The 24,394-nt window shown below is 38.1% G+C and overlaps 1 protein-coding gene across 1 annotated transcript in view; it reads left to right on the top strand.

Annotated features, from left to right (window-relative positions):
• The window catches only part of VANGL1 (VANGL planar cell polarity protein 1), a 37,491-nt gene extending 13,193 nt beyond the window's left edge, over window positions 1–24,298 (top strand). The window contains exons 4-7 of the mRNA XM_025169862.2: window positions 5,120–5,253; window positions 9,662–9,794; window positions 13,780–14,014; window positions 16,164–24,298. Coding sequence (XP_025025630.1) covers window positions 5,120–5,253; window positions 9,662–9,794; window positions 13,780–14,014; window positions 16,164–16,424 — 763 coding nt within the window. The 3' untranslated portion in view covers window positions 16,425–24,298. The remainder of the gene's footprint in view (window positions 1–5,119; window positions 5,254–9,661; window positions 9,795–13,779; window positions 14,015–16,163) is intronic.
• The last annotated feature ends 96 nt before the right edge of the window (window positions 24,299–24,394 follow it).

The raw sequence follows: 24,394 nt of genomic DNA, 5'->3' as shown, positions 1-24,394 counted from the left end.
GTTCAATAAAAGATCACTGTAGGTTCAAAGCTCACTTATACTTTGAATGCTTGAGCATTACCAATTCACTTTTCTGTGAAACGGGTTTCTGTAAGAAAAGAAAACCGTGGTTTCAAAGATACAGCTCTGTATTTCAGGTTTTAGGAAAGGAATTGCGTTCAAATTATGTTTTTTTAGCCTTATTGGTTTTCCAATCAGCAAAATGGATTTTGTAGGAACATAGAACTGTACTTTCAAGGGAATACTTTTGTGTTCTAAGACTTAGACTAAATTGTTTTCAATATCTTGGAAATTATTTTTCTTTAGCCTCAGCAATTCATTTTCCATAAAATTGGTGTAGTGACAGGATGTGCTCACAGCAGTAAGCTTCTGTTTTAAATATTAACTATAAATCTACCATTAAAGTTGATCATTATTTTCTGCACTTCTAAACAAACATGCTTGTTTGCTTGTTTGTTTCCAAATTTGGTGGTTTGAGAAGAGGATTTCAAATACCAGGCACCCATGCCTTTGCAAGCAAGATACAGAAAGGGCTTTGGTATGCTGGCTGCATGTCACACAAGGAGCTTGAAACAGCTTCTGTAGCCATACAGAATTTGGAATTTTTTAAATGGGTATAAAATGATAAAAAAGTTAAATATGGGAAAGTATTTTGATCATTCTGTCTTTTTATTAACTGATATTTATAAGCCATATATTTACACTAAAAGGTGCAGAGAGTTTTTCTTTATGATTAAATTTGTAACCTGTACTTATGCTCAATTACCATAACAGGTAAGCTGTTAATTTGAAAACATAAAAAGAACTGTTGAAGTTTGAAATGGTTTTTTAAAAACGTAATGGCCTTTTCTCCTTATTGGGCAGTTCTATTCCTCCCTTTATAGTAACCATAATGACAGAGATTGTGCCTGCCAAATTGATATCTTTTTCCATCCCAACCAATAACATGGCTGCAGTTAAATAATACCTGCCTGAAATATCTGAAAATTATTAGCTAAATCTCTTTTTTTACTATGTATCTTTATGCAGCCCTTTGTAGTACTACATGGAAATGACACTCCTGTGTGTTTAGCATAGGTTAGGCAACCACTTCCCCCCAGAAACACATTTGGACTTTTGAGAGCAAATGGCTGCCATGATCCAGGATTGGTAGCCTGATGCAGTGTGTCTTTCTTTTTTAATTAAGAATATATATATATTTTATTTTAAATTAAGCCCCTTAGGCTCACTATCTCAAGAATCATGTGTATATACAGATAACTTGGATTTCTTCCATTTTGTTTGGCAAAAGACTTTCTATCAAGAGCTCTTAGAGATATTCTTGGGTTAAGAAGGTTCAGTTAAGAAAGCAAAAAAGTTAAAGAAAGCTAAAGGCAGTTTTTTTAAAAAAGAGCCAGGTAGAAAGACATTTAGATATTCCATTTTTACAGAGTACAATATTGCTTCTACCTTCCCTGCCATGATCATTTTGCTGATTTCCCAAAGAGACAAGGATTCAGCTGCAGTAGGGGAATGCTAATGCATAGTTCTGCTGACATTGCAGTTGACAAGATAGAAACATGTTATTGCATGTTGAAATGAAATTGCATTCCTACTTCTAAACAATTTTTAAAATTATGTATCAAAAAATTGAGACTCCAGTAAGCCTAGCATTTCATTTCATTAAGTGTGGTATAGTGATTTTGGCCTCCTTGATTATTCTAAATGAAGAATTGAGGAAGACTTGAACAAAAGAGCTGCCCACCACAGACTTACCTACTTACAGGTGAGTCCAACTGAGTTCAGTGGGGCTCACTCCTGGTAATTGGATATAGAATTGAAGACCTAACATTCTTGTAAAGGTCAGGAAGGTCTTTTTGATGGCCAGTAATCTTTCACTAGTATTCAAGAGACAATAACTAGCTATGGTAGAAAAATCTATCAATTTGAATTGGGCTTTGGTGAGGCAGGTGGAGAGTTTAGCTAAAACTGAGGAGTGAAGTAGTGATTTTCTTGCAAGCTGATATCAGATATGGTCTCACTTTTAATAGCCTCCCATTTTCTCTTTTCAAGGAAGTCGAACCCTGCAGTGCTGATTATGAAATAACATTCATCTGGTGTCAGGACCCATAATAGGTTCTTCTGATTTTACTAGGACTTCAATAGCATTCAGTATATCTAGTCAGGGCCTTTCTGATATCCACAATTATCCTACACAGAACAAAGAAAAGACTTCTCCACAATTCCTCTTTTGGCAATCTTTCTTCTTTACACAGTCTGCTTGATTCTTTGCTCCAGTCATTAGCTAATATCTGTAGCTTGCTTCTTGCCATCACATTTGGATGCTTGTTTACTCATTTCAGTCCTACACACACACACACACACACACGCCCACACACATAGCATAATCATCCATTTTTACCTGCTTTAATAACTGTTGTACAGATATTTCTATCCAAAGCTGCCAGTTGTAGATCACACCTAGCTGTGAATCCACCTCCAAGAAAATAAAGACAGTCAAGAGGATAAAGATTTCCTAGCCTGTACCAACTGTGTTTCTAACATGATAGCACCAGCAATATGAAAATAAAGGTCTTTCAAAGAAATGGCCAAATTCTTTCATACCAAAGCAGAAAAATATACAAAAAGCCTAATGTGCCCTTCTCCTAGAAAAGCAAAACAGTACATTTAATAATTAACACATCTTTAATGGTGCTGCCAATCTCAAATTACTGTTTACTTCACTGCAACATGTTAGAGCTGGTTAAGAAGAAAAACAGTTTGCTTCATGTGAAGGGGATGTTTAAATTGCTTAGTAAAGAACTGTTATGCATGTGCTTGTTTAGTATACAAAAAAGGGGATGCTGTGGATAATTCAGCAGTAATGCATACCTCTTTGCCATTCTGCTAAGTAATTTTAGAAAATGTGTGGAGCCTATTTTTCTTGTCATTTCATTGATTAATTGAACCCCTTTGATGGCTTTATCTTTACCAACATGTTTTTCATTCTTTATTGCCACTTAGTAATGTGTGCTCTTAATAAATAATAGCCTGTGTGGGAAGGGAAGGGTGTGTACACACACTAATGTTGGATTGGGGTGGTTCTTAGATTATGGCTCATGACATGCAGTCAGAAAGCTGAGTTACAAGGACTGCTGCTTGTCCTTCATGTGGGCAGGAATGTTTAGTAATGCAGCCTCTGGGGTCCATTTCAAGCATGTGCTTGCTCTGCAAACTATTTTGACTTCTCTGGTTTTTATATTAGAACTCTCCATGTAATTAAAGATTGCTCCTCCTTATATGATTCCAGCTATCTCCTTCTTTTAGCGGGCAAAGACACAAGTGAAGAAAGGGCCTTAGAAATTAAGTGAAATGTTTCCTTTGTGAAAGAGAATTCATCTGGATCTGCATTTTCTTCTACCTTCAGGAAGGGTAAAAAGCACATCAGGATGGCTGGTGATTGGAGATTTTAAAAAGTCTTTTCAGGCTGCTGCATCTTGTCTTTCCAGTAACGCAGAGAGAGAATCTTTAAACTTTAAGCAAACCCCATCTTTTTCACTTCCACAAGTTGCATATGTAGAAACTGAGTAGAAAGTGGTTGACATTTTTTGAAGGACACTTATGAGAAGTATGGCATATTGTGAATCTTGCTGAAAAAAGTGTGCACTGAAATATTTTATGGATGGTTATAAGTAGTCTAAATCTTTCATCAAACCAGTTTGGTGGGAAGAAATTCTATGGTTCTTGAGGCAAAATAATCAAGTTAAATGCAGCTACAGGTTGTTTTTGGGAGTTCTGGCACTGCAATCCATACACTTTTCTAAATTCATGGCTAATGGTAATTTTTGGAGGCTAATGTACCTGCCAAAGTACAGAATACCATGAAAATTGTTTCCAATAGTAGTGTGCAAAACAAGGGAAACAGGGCATGTGCAAAAAAACAAAGAGAAAAAAAGAGGAGAAAAAAGTCTGAAATGCCAGTAAAGAACAACTATATGAATTAGGTCCAACATGTTTCAGAGAGACTCCTTTTTCAAGGGGACTAAAGAACAAACATAGAAGCATAAAAACATATACACTGTGATGGTTATTTTACAGCAAATAGGTCAAATGTTATAGAAATACTTGCTATCTGGTTACAAGTACTCAAAAACATTGTATTAAATATACCTTATTTCAAAAGCATTTCAAAACCTAACTTATATTGCTTGTTTTGATCTACAATGAAAGTGAAATATTGTAAAAGCACTTACTTGCTAATCAGTTACCATCACTTAACATGTTCGTTATGCAATATTTAATCAAAATTACACTTACATGGCTTGTTTTAATTATACAAATCTAAGAAGAAAGAATTCTTCGGTCTCAAAAGATACAACATTGTTTACACTGATTTTAAAAAATCTACATGCCAGAGGGTAGATGTTAAAGTCCTTGTTCAAAAAGCTGTAGGCCCCTCTTCTCAAAACAATACACATTCTTGTATATATGGCCATTTTCCTAATTTATCTAAAAATAAACCTCCCCAACTATCTAAGCAATTTTGCTTTTTACATAAATCCAACCCAAAAAGATACATAATCACATCCCCCACTTCCCACACCTCTGTCACTTCATCAGAGATGCTTTATCTTTCTGTTCAGTTGGATACACATTTCCTTCTCTTTGCAAAACCGGCAAAATTTGCAATTTGTTCATATCCTATTTTATAACAATTACATTTTTCTATCAGTTGAGCTAGTGATTTCAATGCAGAATGATCCGTCCAGTCTTCAAAGGTAAGCATTATGCTTGATCTTTACATATCTTTTCTGTCTTTATTATAGCAAAGCAATGTATTTTAATGTTTTTATAGTAGTTTTGATACCTTTAATACTTATAGCAAGTAAATGTTGCTGTGTTTGACCTTTTTGCTGTGTAATAAACACATTGTTTACTGTATGATTTCATGTTTGTTCTTATAATACCCTTGAAAAAAGCATTTATCCTTAAACATGTTGATTCTGATTAGTGAAGGTTTTTTCCACTGGCATTTTAGATATTTTTTTTCTCCACTGTTGCTGTTTTTGCTCAAATAATGTGATAACTTCTGTAGTTTCCATTTCTTGAAAAAAAAAATTATCCTCATTTCTTTTTTCAGTATCCAGCATGCTGCTTTAGTCATTTTGGAAAATTACTACAGAGACTTTGCTGTCTATAACCCTGTGTTGCTAACAGTTTCCAAAACACGTGCAATGAACCATCTGGCAGGCCTGAAGGTCTACAGTGTGGATGGTAGGTCAGGGGAGGGGCAATGGATGGGAATGTTTGGAAGCTGTACTGCTTCCTTAATCTTCTTCACTAGGTGTGAGCTGCCTCAGTGGCATAACTGATCCTAGAACTCACATACAGGGGCATGCACACTTGGGAAACTCTGCTTTTTATTGCTGGGTGGTAGAGGAAACATTCAATAAAAACTACGTCAGGTGAAATTCTCAGTTATGCCAGATTCCTTGACAAAAAGAAATCCTGATATAGGACACTGAGGCAGCAAAGAGATCTCTGCCAAATAAGAATTTCAAAATCAAGGAACATAAAAATAAATAATACAACACTATATTATAAAGTACAGAATTATGACATGGTTTCTCTATTCCCTATTAATTCAAAGAGAGCACTTGTACTTCCTGGCAGCTATCTTCAAGACTGATGCTGATCATGCATCAGTTAGGGTATGACCAGAAGAGGAGCTAAACCCATGAGCTCTCAGTGTCCTTCATTACTGAGTACCTTGTCAGCACCTTATGAACATACAGGTGAAGACCCACAACAGAATGACGCAGTGTACTTCCAGTTCCCAAGAGGCTCCAGTCTGCCTGTTAACCTCTTAGTGTTGTTTTGAGGTTCATAAGAAGACCACATCCAGGGAAGGAGAAGAGTTTTAAAAGCAGGAAAAGAAAGAATTTATTTGCCGCAGAGCCTCCTGATCCTCTGTTTCATCACACAATACTGTATGACTCAGGGATACCTAAGTACTTCCTGGCAATATGATGAAGAGAAGGGAATATATTAAAGGGAGAGGTTTAATAATAAATGTTTGTTTTAATATCATGGGATGAATCTGTCCTCCAGTCTTCATATCTAGAATACTATAAAACAAAGATAGACAATCTGGTACCCCCGCCATATGTTTTGAGTTTTAGTTTTCATCAGCATGGCCAATTGCAAAGGATTGTGCAAGAAAAAAGTACATAACATCAGGAAGATAACAGTACCTTACCCTTACTATAAGTTAATTAATTCACTCTAGAGATTAAGGGAAACTTGGTCAAGCTTGAACATAAAGTATTGGAGGCCCATAGCAAATAGGTAAGAAAAAGAAGCCATGAGCTTGCATTCATCCTTCCTCTTCCTCATTTTGATGTTTAGGATGCAGACAAGGGGCCTAGGAAAAATTTATTTTTTCTGACTTCTTTTCTGCAGGTATTAACTACCTGCGGATATATCTCCTTAGTAATTTTACCCATCTTCTATTTCCTATATACGCCTTTTTAAACTCTTAGCACAGTTGAAAGTTCCCTATAAATTCATAATAGTTTCCTAAGCAAATAAATTGTTTTCCTCAATGAAGAGGTTGGAATTCTGATATCTTATTTTGGAGAAGTGTCCATCCTTCCTAACACTGTCTTGGACCTGAAGATTTCTTTCCATGGGATCCTGCCTAGTACTTCTCTAAGCTTGTTGAAATTGGCTCTCCTGGAATCTGGTGTACACGTACAAGTATGCTTGAATTTCTCTTTCTATAACAACTTGAACAACTTGAAACCCCCACCCCCAAAGTTGATGTGGTCACTTCCTCTCAAGTTTCCTACTGCTTTCATCTCTTCTATCTTTCCTATGAGATATGGGATAGCTTATTCCCTTGTCTGTTCTTCTGTAAAATGAAACCGTCCATAAGACCACTGAGGAATTTGATGGACCTTGCAGTCTTGACTAAAGTGGCTTTCCAACGGATGTCTGGGTAGCTAAGGTCTCCCACTATTAATTTATTTATCTTCCCTGAAAGTCAAGGGTCTGTCAACTCCCCCAACTCCAACTATAAAATCTTTATTGGTTCCCCTTCCTTGTATTCATACCCAAATGCTCTTGACTGGACTCTTACATTCTACTCCTGAATTTTAACACGTGTGTACTTCCTTCACATATAATGCCACTCTTCCTCCCCTTGTATCTGTTCTATTCCTTTTGAATAGGTTACATTCTTCAATCCTTGGATTCTATTTGTAGTTTCATCCCACTAGGTTTCAGGAAAATCTATTAAATCACATTTGCCTTTCTATATTTTGTTTTTCTCTTTGTTTTTCCTGTTTAGTTGTCATACCTAGTGCCTATAGTGGCACAAATCCTTGGCTCACAACTTGATCTATTCTTTCCTTTATTTATCTGTTCATTGTTGGGTGCTTTCATGTCCTCTGTATTCCAGTCCTATTTTCAATACTTGGTGTTGCATTATTTTCTGGGATCTATTTGCCCTTCCCCAAAGGGTTCAGTTTAAATTCTTCCAGATCATATTTTCAAGGCACTTTCCAAAAATATTATTTTAAATTCTCATAAAGCACAACTCATCTCTTGCTGGGTGCCCCTCATCTCAGAAATGCATCCCATTTTCAAGGAATCCAGACTGTTCCCACTGGTATCATCTGTTCACTTCCAATATTTTTGTTCTTCCTGGGCCTCATCCTTCAACAGATGTGTGTATAAAACACCACCTATGCCCCAGCTCTTCCACATTCTTGCCTAATGCTGCATAACCACTTCAGTGTCTTCAGGACTGTGTCACATGGATCAATAGAAAGGGTAATTGTCATTGGGTGTAAAGAGACTTGGGAGCCATTGCATTAGATCTCAAATGTGTGCCCCAAGAAGGCAGCACTCTTCTCTTGACAAACTATCCAGCCAACAAGGTGGTGTGGTCCCTCTTATTAGGGAGTCTCCTATCACCACCATCCATCTCTTCCTCCTCTTCAGGGCAGAGGCAGGAATCCTTCCCTTTGCAGAGTCCTCTTCCTCAGTGCCTGTGGCTTGTGGCAGGTGCTCTTTGTTCAGAGGTCAAGAAACAGGTTAGGCATGACAGACAACCATATTTGCCTTATTAACTCTAAAATGGGAAGGGGAAAGCAATGAGGATATCAAAGGAAGGAATATAAGTGAGAGGAGTTGTATCAGCATTCAGTCAGCTTCCCACTGCTTTTGATATCAGCTAACTGATGGAAACAAAATTTAGGTAATGGAGCATGAAAACTTCCAGTGCTATAGGAGGAAAACATTTTGTTTGGTCTATACATGGCCCACAGCTACTTTCCCCAATCCTATGTTGTTTGTGCCTTTGGAATCTCATCAGATATATCTTTTTCCTGTTATTGCTCATTGTGTGGCAAAATTATGTTCTATCTCATACTTTAGTCAGCAGCCTGAAAGTTATGGAAAGATTTTTCTCATGTGAAAGATGGGACTGAGATAATATTCAGATGGGAGATCACCAGGAAATCCCAGGGCTATAGATTGGACTGGGAAGTTGAAAAAAATCTCAGAAGAAAGTGCTGGCAAAAAACTACTATATTATTGCCAAGAAAAAACATGGATGTTGAGCTTCACTTATGGAAGACTTTGCTTTATCCAGAACTCTGCTTTAACACCCAACTTTCTTGTTCTTAGGATTTAGAGAGATTTACACACCATTCCCCCCTCCTCACCCCATTTGGGGAGAAAAAGTACTGTGGATTTTATCTAAGGAGCATTGGGTATTATTAAAGGACTTTAAAACACCATTAGGATATGTTAGAATGTGTGTGTCTTTTTTTTAAGGACAGAGGAAATTCCAGTGAAAAGTCAGAACCCAGTGTTAGAGTACATGCTTTGGATACAAGAGAACCTGCTTTAATTCCTGACATCTCAACTAAATATTAAGGAATTTTAAGTAGGAGAGCTGGGAGAGCTCATGGGGAGCTGGGTGACTTTAGGTGACATCAACAATATGAGCCCAAATGAAACAGGGATCAGACTCCATAGAAGGGTTCCACATGTTTTGTAGGGGTTGCTTTGATTGGCTTTGGGTTTGGTACAATCATCTTTTTTGGCAGTTGCCTATTAATGTTTAAACATTCTTCTCTTTTAGACCTTTATTTTATCTAGGCAGTGTTTTGTTTTTGTCTGTTGTGTCATGTCTCTAGATGTTTTTATTTTCTATCTCTTTTCCTTTAAATCTCTTCCTCAACCCCCTCCTCTTTTTGTTGTCTCCTTTCACACACATTCTTTCTTGTTGCTGAATTGCTATGTTCCAGCTGCCCTTCTGGCCAAATTGAAAGTGTATCTAGCAGATGGCAAGTAGGATCTTTGGTTTTGTGTGTGTGTGTGTGTGGTCTCAGTGTTATTTTAAGGAAGAATTTATAATTCTATGGAATCATTATTTTCTCTCTGTTCTTGTTTTATGTATAGAAAATCACATCTAGTCCCTTTTCCCTTTTTATCTAATTATATCAGAACCCATCACCCTGGAAATATTTATGGTAGAAGGGAGTTTCCTCCTCTTTTGAAATTACAGTCATATTGAATAGTATGTTGGGATACTGGAACTTTGGGGCATGTTGACTGGATCCTCCTCCATTTCTAACTCTTACTTTTCTTGTTCTGTTTTTCCATGAAGGGCTAGAAAACAATGTCACTGAGCAGTCCAGGGCCATGATTGCTGCTGCTGCTCACTGGAGAGATTCTGGTCATAATGAACTCTACATTGAAGAAGCTGACTATGAAAAAAGGGTTAGAAAACGTCGAGCAAGGTAAGAACTTTCTAGAGTCCAGTCCTCACACATCCTCAGGTGGCTTGCCTGTCTGCCTTCCTCTCACTCATTATTTTCCCCTACTAACTCAGTGACTTTCAATGTGTATCCATGGAGATCTTGTAGATACACCTATCTGAGAAGAGGCTTCTTTAAAGGGGAAAGTGCAAATTATCACCATGAAGCAATGAAAACCATTGTAGATTGAACAAAATAGTTCATACAGACTGACCTGGCAAATTCCTCTAGCCTTAAGCAAAAAGGAAAACTTCCATGTGCACATTTGACATTGATATTTGAGTTCAGCTCCAAAATGTAATCAGGCAAGAACAGGGACACTATATAGGGGAGACAGTTCCTAGTCGTAGTGAAGATAACCGGGCAGTTGTTCCCCTCTCCATCCTTCATAGTATGAAGATTTTATTTCTTAATATTAAATGACACAACCCCAGAGACATGTAGGGGGAGGCCACTTTCTGGAAAAATTTTAGCATTTACATGTTCATGATTTGTACACAGTTCTATTTCAAACTTAGTCTTGTGTTGTTCAAAACCATAAAATCTTCTTCTACTTTAAACCTTTCTGATACTTGTATATAAGAAAATCACTGGTAAATATTACCAGTGTTATAAGATCTTCTCTGATAACAATCACCTTGTATCATCTGTCTGCAAAATACACCAGTCTACCAATAGATTCCCTCTATGCCATCTTTATAAATCTGAATGTGACACTTGATTCAATTCCTTATGAGGATTATGACCAAAATTGGCAGCCGCCTTTACTGATTAATGTTTTCTCCAATTAATAATAATGCTAGACAAAAGTATCACAATGTAGGCCAGATGTTAGAACAGCAGGGAATTGAGTGCACCTATTCCAGCCTCCAAGGAAGTCATATTGGGATGTATCTTGAATGTTGTTATCTGAAAATCCCCAAGCAGTGATGACTTCTTGCAGGGAATGACATAGTAAATGGTGGTCAGTTCTCTGAGTCATTATTTGGGGTGGAGGTTTTTTGGACCCTCCCACAATGCCAAACACTGCTTCAGCCCCAATTACTAATGTTATTAGGCCTTGAGACACAAAGAATATATAGCATGGGGAGAGCAATTGCTTACCCTGCTATGCTATTCCTAAAAATGTTAGCATATATGCAGTTGCCAGTACTTTCATTGTAAAATGCATGCATGTTCTTTATACCATTCACTCACAACATTTATTAGAGTACAGCTACCTTATAATAGCACAATAGCATCACGTGATCATCCATCAATTCAAAAAGGCCCAGGAAATGAAGTTCTGTAGTTGCTAAATTCAAAATGTTCCCCCAAAGGCTGGATATGGCCACATACAGTATATAGGATGCAGATTAATTTTTTTTGTCATAAAAAAATATTTACGTATTAATCACTTGCATATCCCCTGAGGGAAGGAAAATAAAAGAAATGAACAGTTATCCCTTTTTTTTAAAAAAAAAGGAAGGCATAAGGAGACAAGATTGATTTGATTGTAGTGTTGGCTTCAGCATTAGATACCAGGCAGGAGAACTGCAAGTTTTCCCCTCTGGGCTTTTTTCAAGCCAGTTTTCAATAACTCTAGTTAGATATCAGTGTAATCATATACTAGTGTTGAGAAGCATTTGAATGGAGGAGATCTGAGCTGCAACTATCTAGAAATTATCACTGAACTGAACTGAGGTCTTGGGCAATCACATGTTTGTTTATGTCTCCAAATGGAACTTCAGATCTGTGATATAAATGTGCAATATTATTATCAGCCCAAATCAATCCACTACAGGATGAAGGGTTCTTCACTGAAAGTTATGGACCATAATCTACCACATTGGTCCACTGTGATCTGATCTAGTCCAGGCTGATAGATAGATGTTTTTCAACTTTCCAGTCTAGGGCTGAAAGAAGGCTGACCCCAAATCAACCAGCCACCTTCTGTGTCTAAGGGAAGACTAGAATCTAGTTTTCTCTGCACCTAGCCCAGCACCTGTACCACTAACCCACACTGACTTTTGGGCTGAGTGGGAGGGACTGGCCCAAAGTCCCTCAGGGAGCTTCTTTGGCCAAGGTGGGAGTAGAACCTGGGTCTCCTCTCTCCTAGTCCAGCATCTTAACCACCGTACCACACTGGCTCTCATGTAAATATTCAATATATAGTAAGTAATTATTGTCTTCACTCCTTTAGTGGAATTATTATCATTATGCTTCTGAATCATACCCAGAAGCAAACTGGCATTTTATATTTGTTATTTATATTTACAGCGATGGAATTTATGTGTTCAATTTGTATTACAGCAGTTCACTACATATAGGAGCCAAGATGACTAAGAATAAGAAATGCAAGGTTTAAAAAAGTTAAATATAAGATTTTCCTACTGAAGATCAACCCCAGTTTGGGGCTTCTTTGTAATAGAAGTTGGCTGTTACAAACAAGATCCTCCAGTATTTGGGAGCAGGTCATGAAGCAAATCCCAGTTACAGACTGGGAATCTTTAGAACTGCTTTTTCTTCAAAATAAAATTGACAGCACACTTAACATAATGTAACATGTCCTTGCTAGCTGGAAGACCAAGATATAAAATATTAGATTGGATCAGGGTGTTATCACTGTAGGAGGACTTTTAACAGCAAATCATCAGGTCAAGAAGTAGATCCTTCTTAATCCAATTACTTTATTTGCAGAGGTGAAAGATCTAGATCTATATTTTAATCTGTATTGCAATGAGGAACTGTATTATGAAGCTACTTGTTTATTCAGCACCAACTATTCAGATGACTCATTGCAAAGAATGATAGGCCTCTCCATCATGCAATTCAGTGGTATGCTACCCTCTTCCTCTCCCAGTTTGCCTGCTTCAGCATGCTTGCAAACCTTTGCTTTGTTAGGAAGAATTCTGAATGTGTTTGCTCAGCTGCAAAAGCTCCTGCCCTGTCACTTAAGATTGCTGAACAGCCATTTGAGGAAACTAGCCTGGAGTACAAGGAGAAGGAACTTCTCTCTTCAGGTTGCCAGCAGAGATGGCAATAGGAACTGGTTTGATTTTTTTTCCCCACTTGCTGCTTTCAGTGATGGGAGAATATCCCTCTGGAGCTTTCTTTTTAGAGTCAGCGTGTCCTTGGTTAGTCCTTCAGATTCTTGCAGTGGATGATGTAAAGAGCCCCACATTGGGGCTCCCAAACTGTCTCACTTCACTGTTGCTTGACCATTTTCCTTTCTCATTCCTGCCAGGATCAGATCTGGCCATTTCAGCAAGTTTTCATATCTCACCATTTTGACAGGGATTTGCTCTCTTTTGCTGTTCCATCTCTTTGGAGGAACAGATTACAGTATGATCTTGTTCAACGTTAGCCAGCCATTAGGACTGTGCAATCTTCAAAATCATGTGGAAAAAGTGCTTCAGACCTTAGCATTAACCTCTTTCTCTCTCTTACACTGCTACTCCTATTCATCTTCTGCTTGAGGCTTGCTATCTGCATATGGAATTTATACTGGCCAGCTCTTCTAATGAACGGTTGAATGAAAATAATAGAATATAATGGTTGGAAGGGAACTTGGAGAGCATCTTGTCCAACTCCATGTCCAGTACAGGAATCCAGTATTGTGTCATCCCACATATATCATCCAGCCTCTATTTACTTAAGCTAAAAATACAGAGTAATGTTCCATTGTTGTATCTATGCACATAAGAAAACAAAATTTCAGAACCTCTTGATTTTTCATTTTAATGCATTTTAATATGCATTAAATGTTTTGCTGAGATTTACTTGCAAAGCAAATTAGTATATCCTGGACCAGTTCCAGAAATAATAATCAGTCCACCCAATTGTACTTTAAGGGACATTGGCAATTCATTATTTGTATTAAAATGTTGTGTATCATCTGTAGGTGAACAAGCATGTTACCATACTAAAGCTTATTATTTAGTCCATTTTCCTGGATGGGATAACTTTTCCATTTCTTTTTCTGTAGGCTTGTGATAGCAGTTGAGGAAGCTTTCACCCACATTAGGCGTATACAGATTGAAGAACAACAGAAAACTCCAGGGGAAGTGATGGACCCGCGAGAGGCTGCCCAGGCCATCTTCCCTTCCATAGCAAGAGTGCTGCAGAAGTACCTACGAACTACACGGCAACAGCACTACCATACCATGGAGAGCATCCTACAACATTTGGCTTTCTGTATTGCGAACAACATGACCCCAAAGGTATTTTATCAGAAGCACAATTTAGCTATACGTAGACATTCAGCTTGGCATTGTTGAATTGACAGAGTCAAGAGAATGATCCCATCCACACTGGCCCTGACCGGTCATTGCACTGCCTGTGCCAGTCCCAGCAGCCACCACATGTTAGAGGGCAATCATCCACAGCACAGCAACTGTTGCACTTTTGATTGGCATCCCCTTCCAGGGTATATAAAGTTGCAGAGCAGGCAACCGAAAGACGACAGAATAGTGGAGGAGTCAACACATTAGAGAGGATGACAGCTCCTGATTGAGTAGAAATTCTGTTCCCAGAAAATACAAGCTTTCATTTAATTTTAATTTTAAAAGCTCTTTGTTTATTATTGTAAGCACATGGGTGTTGCCTTGTGATATCTCAGAATCCATTGGGGAGGAACTAAGTAATTGCTTTGTTCATCTCTTAGCCATTTCCCAAAGCTGAAAGAATATGTAGATTAAAACAAAGACCATTTTTTCTTGTTTAATACATCATTTAATTCTGTTTTCATGTGTAGAACTCTTTGGGCATTTTAAATTTTTTTAATATGAATATATTTAATACCATTTGAAGCCAGGCAGACAAAATGGGGGAGTTGTAGAGGAATAGAAATCAAAGGTAATACATTACATTTACTCTAGAATTAATCAACATATTTTATTTGCAATCACCTGCCTCACTCCTTCCTACCCACCATCCCTTCTCATTCATCTAGAGACCCATAAGAAAGCTACAAAGGGTTAAAAACATGTGGATTGTGCTCCTTTGTATAAAGCTAAGTTTATTGGGCCTTTTTTATTGGCTTTCCCTGTGAAGTAGGAAAGTTGAGAGGCAATTTTACTTCATGGCATAAAACGGTGAATCTCCCTCCCCCCGAAAAAGCAGCATTCTTTTCCCAGTTGACCTTCTTACAAAGCAAGGGGTGAGTCCTGCTCTCTAACCTCTCAGTGGGATGACCCATATTTGTTTTCTTGTGTGTGAGCAAGGGAAAGAAAGCAGTGCTGCATTGTCAAATTAGATTAACTGAGGCCCTCAGCGAGCCTCTTTTCTCACCCCTCTGCCCATAATTCTCAGAAGGACTTCCCCCTGTACCTTGAAAGGGATTGATCATTTTACTATTTGTGGCTGGAACACAACTCAAAGGCAGTATGAGGGATTATTCTTTCCTGTCCTCATAGACTGTACAGTTGAGGTCACCTGCGGAAAGTTCATATGCAACCCAAACATGCAGGGAATTATTGGCAACCCTTGCTATTAGAGGATGAGATTAATCTCATAGAAGCTTTAAGCGCAAACAGGACAGTGCATTTCACACACTTTTTTTGCTGATGACTTCTGGTGACTCCTCCTTTTCTCATTACGCCTCTTCACCCTCCAGAAGGCTCTGCCTGTGGAATGAGCAGTTACATTCTCAGGTCTTGGTTTCCACAAGAAAGTAACTCACAGAACAGAAAATCATTCTTAGGATCCCCATGTTCTCTTTCTGGTTCTCACATTATTGTTCCATTTCATTTTGCTCACACATTTGCAGTTCAGTAGTCCAGTTACCAAGTATTTGCTAAGATCTTCTTCAGTGTTTCCATATGTTATGAATAGTTTATTAGCTCTGTTCTTTATACCAGCACCTGTAAATGATTTTGGCATCAAGCACCCTGGCAGTGATTCCTGGCCCCACCCCAGATTGTGCCTTGCCTAGAATATTAGTATTGAGCAAGCATCTGAAAGCAAAACCTGTCCTTCCAAGTATGTGCATCAAAGCACATTGCTTTCTGCCATACATCTTGGCCTTCCACTTGAGAGGCTTCTTACTAGTCAGTAAAGAATGCATTATAGTTAAGGAATGGTGGAATAAGGCATGCTGTTGGCCAGGTGGAGCTAAAATAACTCGTTTTTAATTGCTGAGTTATTCGTGGACCTGGACTATGTTTTTGTACTTCCCCTAAAATATGACATTTTTACTGTATTTGTTTAGGAAAAGTAGCACAGTAGCAGAGACATCCAACAGTGGAGCTGACTAAAATATTCATTTCTATAATCATCAAAATAAATTGGTAGAGTGAAGCCTTATTTTGGGCTGAGAGCTTTCTGGGTTGGCCCCAGTTCTCACTCTTCTCTTTGCCTGCTTTTCTTTAGGCTTTTCTGGAATGTTACCTCAGTCCAGGCCCAACCCTGCAGTATGACCAAGAACAGTGGTTCTTCAAAACCTGGACACTCATAAGTGAGGAAACCGCTACCAAAGGTTTAAGAGACGGTGTGGTGTTTATCCTTAAGGGCTTGGACTTCAGCCTTGTTGTTATGGTGAAGAGAATTCCCTTTATCAAACTCTCAGAGGAGTTCATAGACCCTAAATTTCACAAGTTTTCCTTTCACTTACAGCCTGAAACATCAGTTTAAGGGACCTTGTATGTTTGGGTAAGGAAATTAGTATTTCTGGCTTTATACGTTCAGTCTATGGATTTGGGGGTTTTTCCCCTTTTTTTCAGTTTATAATGCACACGGGATGGATCGCAAATATTTTAACCATGTGCACTTTATTGAAAAAGAAGGATAAGGGAGTTAGCTAAAAAAACACAGCAGTTCATGGATTGGCTTAATGGGTTCAACTGGGCATGAATAGCTGCCATTAGTTCTGCCATATTGCAAGCCAATATGATTATCTGTGGTCCCTGCCACATGGCCACACATTAACTAGCTCATCACCAGTACTCCTGCCTGTATTTTCTCTACATATAGTTTTCTGTAGAATCTCATTTCTTTGCACAGAATCACAAAAAACAATCATTTGCTATCTGCAATTTGAAATGCAAACTGTGCCTTGACAGTCCAGCTGCAGGAGGATTGCTTGGTTTAAAGCGGCTCATCTGCCTTCATGTTTTGTTTGCCAGCATTCAATTTCATAATTTAATCCCTCCTTCACTTTTTTGGTTGTGTTTTGTCAGTTCGGAGATTACAAGCTTACAGTTTTTGAAATGTCCTTGCTGTGGTTTTATAAAGATGTGAAAGAAATTTGCAACAATCTTACTGGTCTAGATCTGCTGTGGAAAGCATTGTGATCATTCTCGTATTTCAGCAGGTCTGTTTATGCATCTTGAAAGGAAATGGTTCTCCACCCATTTGTAGATTCATTCTTTCAGCATTTTCAGTATTGTAGTTGCTTTGAGCAATAAGTAATGGTCCATATCCAAAATATAAAGGAATACGTTTTTCATTTTTGTACTCAAATGTTTCTTTCGTACATGCCTGCCTATATGTATGTATCATACTACTTTTCCAATCCTTATAGGATTTATTTATTAATTTGAATTTTGTCCATTTCCACAAATGGATTTATGCCATTGCAGAATAGTCACGAAGTGAATCTTACAAATAGAAAAACGGTGTATATCTCCTTCATTTAAAATCAAAGGAGACTCTTCTTTATAAAGCTCTTATGCCTAGCAAGATAAATTCTCTTGAAAGTCTCTCAAACTCTGGGAGTATGATTTGGATTTGTTCATTATGAATCTGTTAAAAGTCCATGTGATACAAATCATCTGTTCCAGCAAATCATCCAAAATAGGCCATCATTTAACTGAAGCAAAGTGGCATAAATAGGAGGGATTGGTGGGAGAAGAAGATTAGAGACCTCTAGCCATTTTATCCAACTTGGCCTACAGGAATTGGATTTCAAAAAGTGAAAAATGTAAACAAAAAATGTTTTAATAACATTGGGGACCAAGTGGCACTGTGCCCATGGGTCTGCAAGTTTCAGTTGGCCTTGATAGTCAGCTGTATTTCCCTTAACACCTAAGGAGTGGACAGTTTTGTACTTTGAGCATGAACTAAATCTTTCCTGTTTCTTTTAAGTGTCTTCAAACTCTGGAGCAAATTAGGGACTGCCATTTATCTCTGCCTAATTTTGGCACATATACAAGAAAGTAGAAAAGAACAAGTTCCATCTCAGAGTTGTGTGGAGAACTCTGGAAAGGAGGGAGAGGGAACTCCACTTAGTACTCAGCAGTTGGGTGCAGATGGTCAGCAGGGAGAGCCAATGAGGGAGCGTGATCACTTGGCTGTGATCGCTTTTTTGTGGGCCAGTGTGAATTATTCTCTCTACTAGCCTCCAGGTTCTGCTGGCAGCTGCTCTTGGGTGGTAAAACTTAATCGATTTTATTAAAATTTAAGGGATTAAGAAAAATATCTAAATTTAATGTTCCTGTTAATAGGAAAGTAGTCCAACAAACATACTGCCACGTATGTCCCAGTCCAGATATGTCCAGCCTGTTACTGCTAACACTTTTGCCATACATTTGAAGGTTTAATTGTGTTCCACTAACTTCAACAGATGCAGTGATGAAATGCAACTAGGAAGAACAGATGTACACCTCAGGACAATGAAGCCTTTCTTAAGTTTTTAAGGAATTTAATTTGGAATGAAAGCTTATAAATAATATAGAGATCTACTGTTTGAACTTCATGCTATATGTATTTCTATGCATAATGTTTTTCCTTTTTAAGACAGAAGAGTCTTCTTCTGTGTCTGTGTCTAATATTCCCTTTCATTCTTCTATTGACACTCTGTAAAAAAGCTGAGTTGCATGAAGAACCGTACAACATTGGAAAGGTGTCCTAGGAAAGCTTCTCCTCTGAACTAATACTATTTTTCTATTCTATTCACTGCTTACAATTTAACAAAGCACATCAGTACTCAGTTTAACTAGGGGTTGGGATAAGATGGGTTGATGTATTTAGTGGGCAATGGTATTATCTCTTTCAATTTCATTTAATTTCCCTGATAGATTGGAAACCCCTTTTAAATGAAAGGAAGGGCTATCCAGTATGGTATTTTATTGTATATTTATTTTAATATACCAATTCCTATTGCTGCCTACCCATCAGACTCTAATCAACTTATAAATTGAAACTTTAAAACAACATAAAAGATATAACATTAAACTATTTCACTTGCTGTCACCAATCAAAAATATTTCTTTCCACATTCTTTCTGGAAGAAAACCATTTTTATCATTTTCCTAAAGGATAAGGAGAGTGGAGGCTAATCTGATGTCAGAGGACAAGTTGTTCCAGAATGAGGAGGCTGCTGTTAAGGTTATCTTCTGGCCCATCTCCCTTGATATCTCGAAGAGGATTACCTGCAGCATCCTCTTCCAGCTAGAGCGGACAACTTCTATCTGGATAATAAAGGCCCAAGCTGCAAAGAGCTTTATAGGTAATCACTAGCCATGCACCTTGACTTGGGTCCCAAAGCCTACTGACAGTCAGTGCGGCTCCTGCCAAATAGGTGTTATTCTGTTGAATTGGCTAGCACTGATCAGCAAGCAGGCAGGTGTTTTCTGTGCCAGCTGTAGTTTCTGAATTGTCTTCAAGGACAGTCCATGTAAATAAATTATAGAAATTAAACAGAACAACAAGAGGTGCCACCTCCATCCAAGTCTTGTTGCATGTCATGCACAAGAATAACCAATGTACTCTTTCATTTTCCAGGCAATAGTTTCTAGCATACCATACATAAAAAGCCTTATAAAGGCTTTTTGTTAATCACTCTTTAGCAGGTTTCACATTTTAAGAAAATTCAGTCTATACCACCAGTGTTCTGTGTTTCAGTCCTTGGCCTGGAAACAATTGAGTAGTAGGGGCAGTGAGAGGAACTGACTGGGGATGGTGGCCAGGGGGTTTTATATTGCTCAGAATGGCCATGTGGTTGAGTCAGCGATCGTTACAAAACATAAAAGATCCATCTCCATGTACACATCTGGGTGTGACCAGACTTATCTATTCTCTTAAAAAAAAAAAAAAAGCTGACACTAAGAATTTGCACTTTGAGAAAAACAATAATATAATATGGCTGCAGTATTTTGTATTTCTGGCACGCAGTAGTTTGCATGAATAAATGAAAGTGTACATTGCAGGGAGAATAGAATGGGGAACCTTTTTTTGGTTAACATTTTTTCTTGAAGCTGGAAATGTAAGCATACACACATATAGGATACAATTATCTACTTACCTGCTGGGTAGTTGCCTCTCGTTGTTTCCCCCTTTGCATATGTTTGTCATATAAAAGAGACATGTATAGGAAATCAGCCTGATGATGATTAATCATCAAAGTTAGGACTAGGATACAAATATATGCCTTTTGTTTTGTCTTGTCATGGTTCTGCAGTAAGGCCACATTTGCATATTTTGCATGAATAACCTTTGTGTGCCATGCCATGTAAGCCAAAGCAATGCTTTCTGTTTCTTCTTGGACACACTACAGTATTCTCACAGAACTTGGGGCAGCACTTACAGTACATGCAAGTTCCCACTTATACAGATGTACCTCTGTGCAACCAGCCCCTACTTGTTGCTGAAATTACTATCATGTATAATGGACTCCTCAGTTTTGATAATTTTATGTGTCGTTTTCACATGGGATACTGCAAGAATCTTTTTCTTTTATGGAATAGCTGTGTGTGTGTGTGTTCCATAAAATGATTATATACACTGTATATACTTGTGGATAAGCCCATCCACAGATAAGCCGACACTCAACTTTTTAACCAAAATACCATGAAAAATGTGCCACCCACAGATAAGTCAGTTGTGAAAATTAAAACAAAATTATGAAAATTTTGAGGGTCAGCATATAAACATCAGTACATTTTTAAAAGTATTACCATATATACTTGCAGATAAACCCATCGACTGATAAGCCGACCACAATTTTGGAAGTGTATTTTAGAACCTAAAATTCTCAGCTTATCCATGAGTACAGTATATACGGTATATCAATTATACTCCATCTAGTGACTGAATTATCACTAATATGCCACTGATAACATTCAAATCTGGTAGTTGATCCTAGGAAATGTTCAAATTACGGCAAGTTGTCAAGCACTAACAATAGTTACATGTGAAGGATTTTATGCTTTGAGCATATCCTAACTTCAAACAAGGGGTTTGGGGGGGTGACTAAATGTATTAGCTGCTCAGTACAGTCAAGAAGTCCTCTCTAGTTCCAGGACCTGATTGTTTGATTTTGCCCTGCCCTTTCTTTCTCATTAGATCAGTATTTGAAAAATGCACAATAAAGGTATGACCAACACAAAGGCAAGCTGGGAAGACAAGTTTACCTTAGCACCCAGATCTGAGTTCTCAGAGACCATTAACTCATATGGAAGCAAGTACTCTTTCACAAGGCCAGAACTCAAGACTGTTCAGGGCTTTAAACATCAAAAGCAGAGCCCTGAAGCACCTATCTAGATGCACTTCTCTGGGGAGCTCCAATGTAGTATATGTATGCCTATAATCCAGGAATAAGGATGGTGATAAATACACTGTAAAATGACTTTCTAAATGGCTGTCATAAACCACTCCATATACTGTAGTTTCCCTCAAGCTGGAGATTAGATAACTCAGGCTTTTCTAGGAAGAATTACAGTACAGTTGAACAGTTTGTGCTATGGCTGATGCAGCCTTGGATCATATACTTCCTTAGCTGAGAACGTGCTTATTTGGAGAAGAGATCCTTGTCCAAAACCAAATGAATCCCATACTGTTTTTTTCATCAACTTATACCAGCCATCAATAGCAACTTACCGTATTTTTCCGACTATAAGATGATACTTTTTTAAAAAATCCTTACCCTAAAAATTGAAGGGCGTCTTATTCAAGGAAGTCAGCCGAGAATCGCGCGGTTGCAAAACTGCCCATACTTTGTTTCTGCAGAGAGGCTTCCTCCTATTGCTAGCCTCCAATCACGAGTGAAATAGCTTGTCTCCCAAACAGACTTCCTCCAATCATGAGCCTGATGTAACTGACGTCAGCTCATGCTGAACAAACCAATTAGAGGAAGGCTGTTTGCAGAGACAAGCTATTGGCAGTTTCACTTGTGCTTGAATGTAATCAGTTATGCAAAAGAGCCTGGAAATAGAGCTGCAGAGAGACGGTTTGGACCTCCTCCCACCGAGTGTATCAGGTAAATGTTAACTAATTACTAAATAAAAATGTGTTCTGCACTATCTTTAAAATATTGATTTCTTAATTTTGGGTTGGAAAAGTGGGGGTCGTCTTGTACATGGGGGCGTCTTATTGTCGGAAAAATACGGTACTTGGAACTGAGCAGCACAGCAGATTCATTTACATCCAATGAAAAGCAGTAGAGTTGGATGATATCTTGCTGGTGATTGTTCTCTCTAAATCCCCTAGTATTAAATTATTCCATTATTCTCATGTGGACATTAAATAGTAAGGAAAACCTGAGGTCCAAAAGAATAAGGTCCAAAAGAATAAATGCTATGGAGCAAATCAACTGCCTTCTAGCACCAATTCTGAAATTGTAAGGATTGAAGCAGACCCACTGAAATCCAATACCCACAAGTGCCACTACAGACACCTGCACCCAAACTACCATTACCACTTTTCAGTCATTCAGCACATTTCCATCACAGTGTAATGTAATGTTTGGTAACTGAGCCACATTTTCCTATAGCCAAGTATATTGCTACATCAAATGTTTGCTACTTCTCAGAATAATGGTATAGTATTGAGCACAAAAACATTGCAGCCAGGACACAATGACAACATTTCAGACTCCAGCCAATCTTTCAGTACCTTCATGGCCACTTCCCAGGAATATCTAGACGTTTTTCCTTCTTATGTGTTATAGTATAACGTTATTTTCCATTTGGAGCCATTTCACACTGTACAAGCCTATTATGCTAAAAAACCTGGCAAACAATGAAACTTCTTGCTGTGACTGTTAGCTGCATCCCCTTCATGGATCACTGCCTTGTCGTGGCGAAGGGGCTTGCGTAACTCAGTGAAGCCATGAGCTATACCGTGCAGGGCCACCCAAGACGGACAGGTCATGACAGAGAGTTCTGACAAAATGTGGTCCACTGGAGAAGGAAATGGCAATCCACTCCAGTATCCTTGCCAAGAAAACCCCATGGACAATGTCAAAAGGCTATGAGCATGAAACTGAGCAAACTCAGGGAGGCAGTGAAGGACAGGAAGGCCTGGCGTGATATGGTTCATGGGGTCACGAAGAGTCGGACATGACTTAATGACTGAACAACAAAATTAGCTGCATAATTCTTAGATGTGCACCCACTTCACTGACTAAGAAGTGACTTAAGAGAGGAATGCAGATGAGTGACATGCTTCATACCTTCTAATGGTATCTAGGAGGAATGAAAGCAAGAAAAATTAGCCAGGGGGACATCAATGAGTAAATACAATTGAAAATATCATAGTACAATGGAAAGATTCCTGATTACTACTTCCTCCTTTAAGGTAAAACATCAAAACTTATTTTTCTTCTTTTAGATCTTCATTGCAATGTGTGAAGAAGTTATAATACTTGTGATTTTTGAAAACCATATTTTGACATATGAAAATCAGATTCATAGCTCTTATAGCAGCATTATGTTAAGAAAAGATACCTGTGGTAGAATGATGAAATAGCTTAAAGTTAGTTTACATATATGGTTTGCTTAACCCTGCATAAGCCACAATTAGCTGGACTCAGATGTTTCACTAATCCATAAAATTACAATCGTTCTATGGCTTAGCATAGTGTGTAACTCCCAACAGAACTGTATTTGTGTCCAATAAATTATATTCAGAGATAATAATGTGAACAATGCACAGTGCCTCACAAACCAAAATCCAATAGCATGGCATTAAATGCAGTACATGCTTATTGTTAATGTTTGGGCATCAAAAACACTTGATGTTTGTCTGGGACACCAGGACTATATTGCATGGTGGGGCTGGGAACAAGGAGTAGCATCACTCTACTATACCCTCCCTGCCCAGGTGCTTTCAATATCATTTGTGGAAGAACCAAACAAGAATACCAAGTGCCAGCAAAAGTAGGTTCCCAGGTTTAAAATTCAAACCAATTTAAGTAAGGGAACAGGACAAACAGGCATTACTGTAGTTCTCCTTTTTCTGAACAGTCATAACTTCTATCCTTTCGAAGACCAGTGGGCACAATGTCCATTAGCTAAACAACAGTGTTCTTGATTAATGACTGCTGGTAAAAGCAAGCACTGAACTGGGATCTCACTAACAGGACTTGATTCAATCTAGATGACTATATGAAAAGAGAGGCTGAAGCTTAGAAATCATAAGCCATGAGCTGCCTCAAGTTCTGGCTCTGTGGAATTAACAGCTCCACAGCAACCTTCCAGGAATAATAATAATAATAATAATAATAATAATAATAATAATAATAATAATGATGATGATGATGATGATGATGATGATGATGATGATGATGATGATGAAAATGAAAATGAAAAGAAAGTGTGAATAATTGATGTGGCAATACTAGGGGACAGTAGAATAGAAGACGAAGAATTAGAGAAGATTATAAA

The sequence above is a fragment of the Python bivittatus genome, unplaced genomic scaffold, assembly GCF_059951505.1.
Source record: "Python bivittatus isolate LINGU-HERP-01145 unplaced genomic scaffold, Pbiv_v1 ctg000520_np1212, whole genome shotgun sequence".
NCBI classification, from domain to species: Eukaryota; Metazoa; Chordata; class Lepidosauria; order Squamata; family Pythonidae; genus Python; species Python bivittatus.
The sequence above is the reverse complement of the archived record's forward strand: the minus strand, read 5'-3'. Positions and strand labels throughout refer to the sequence as shown.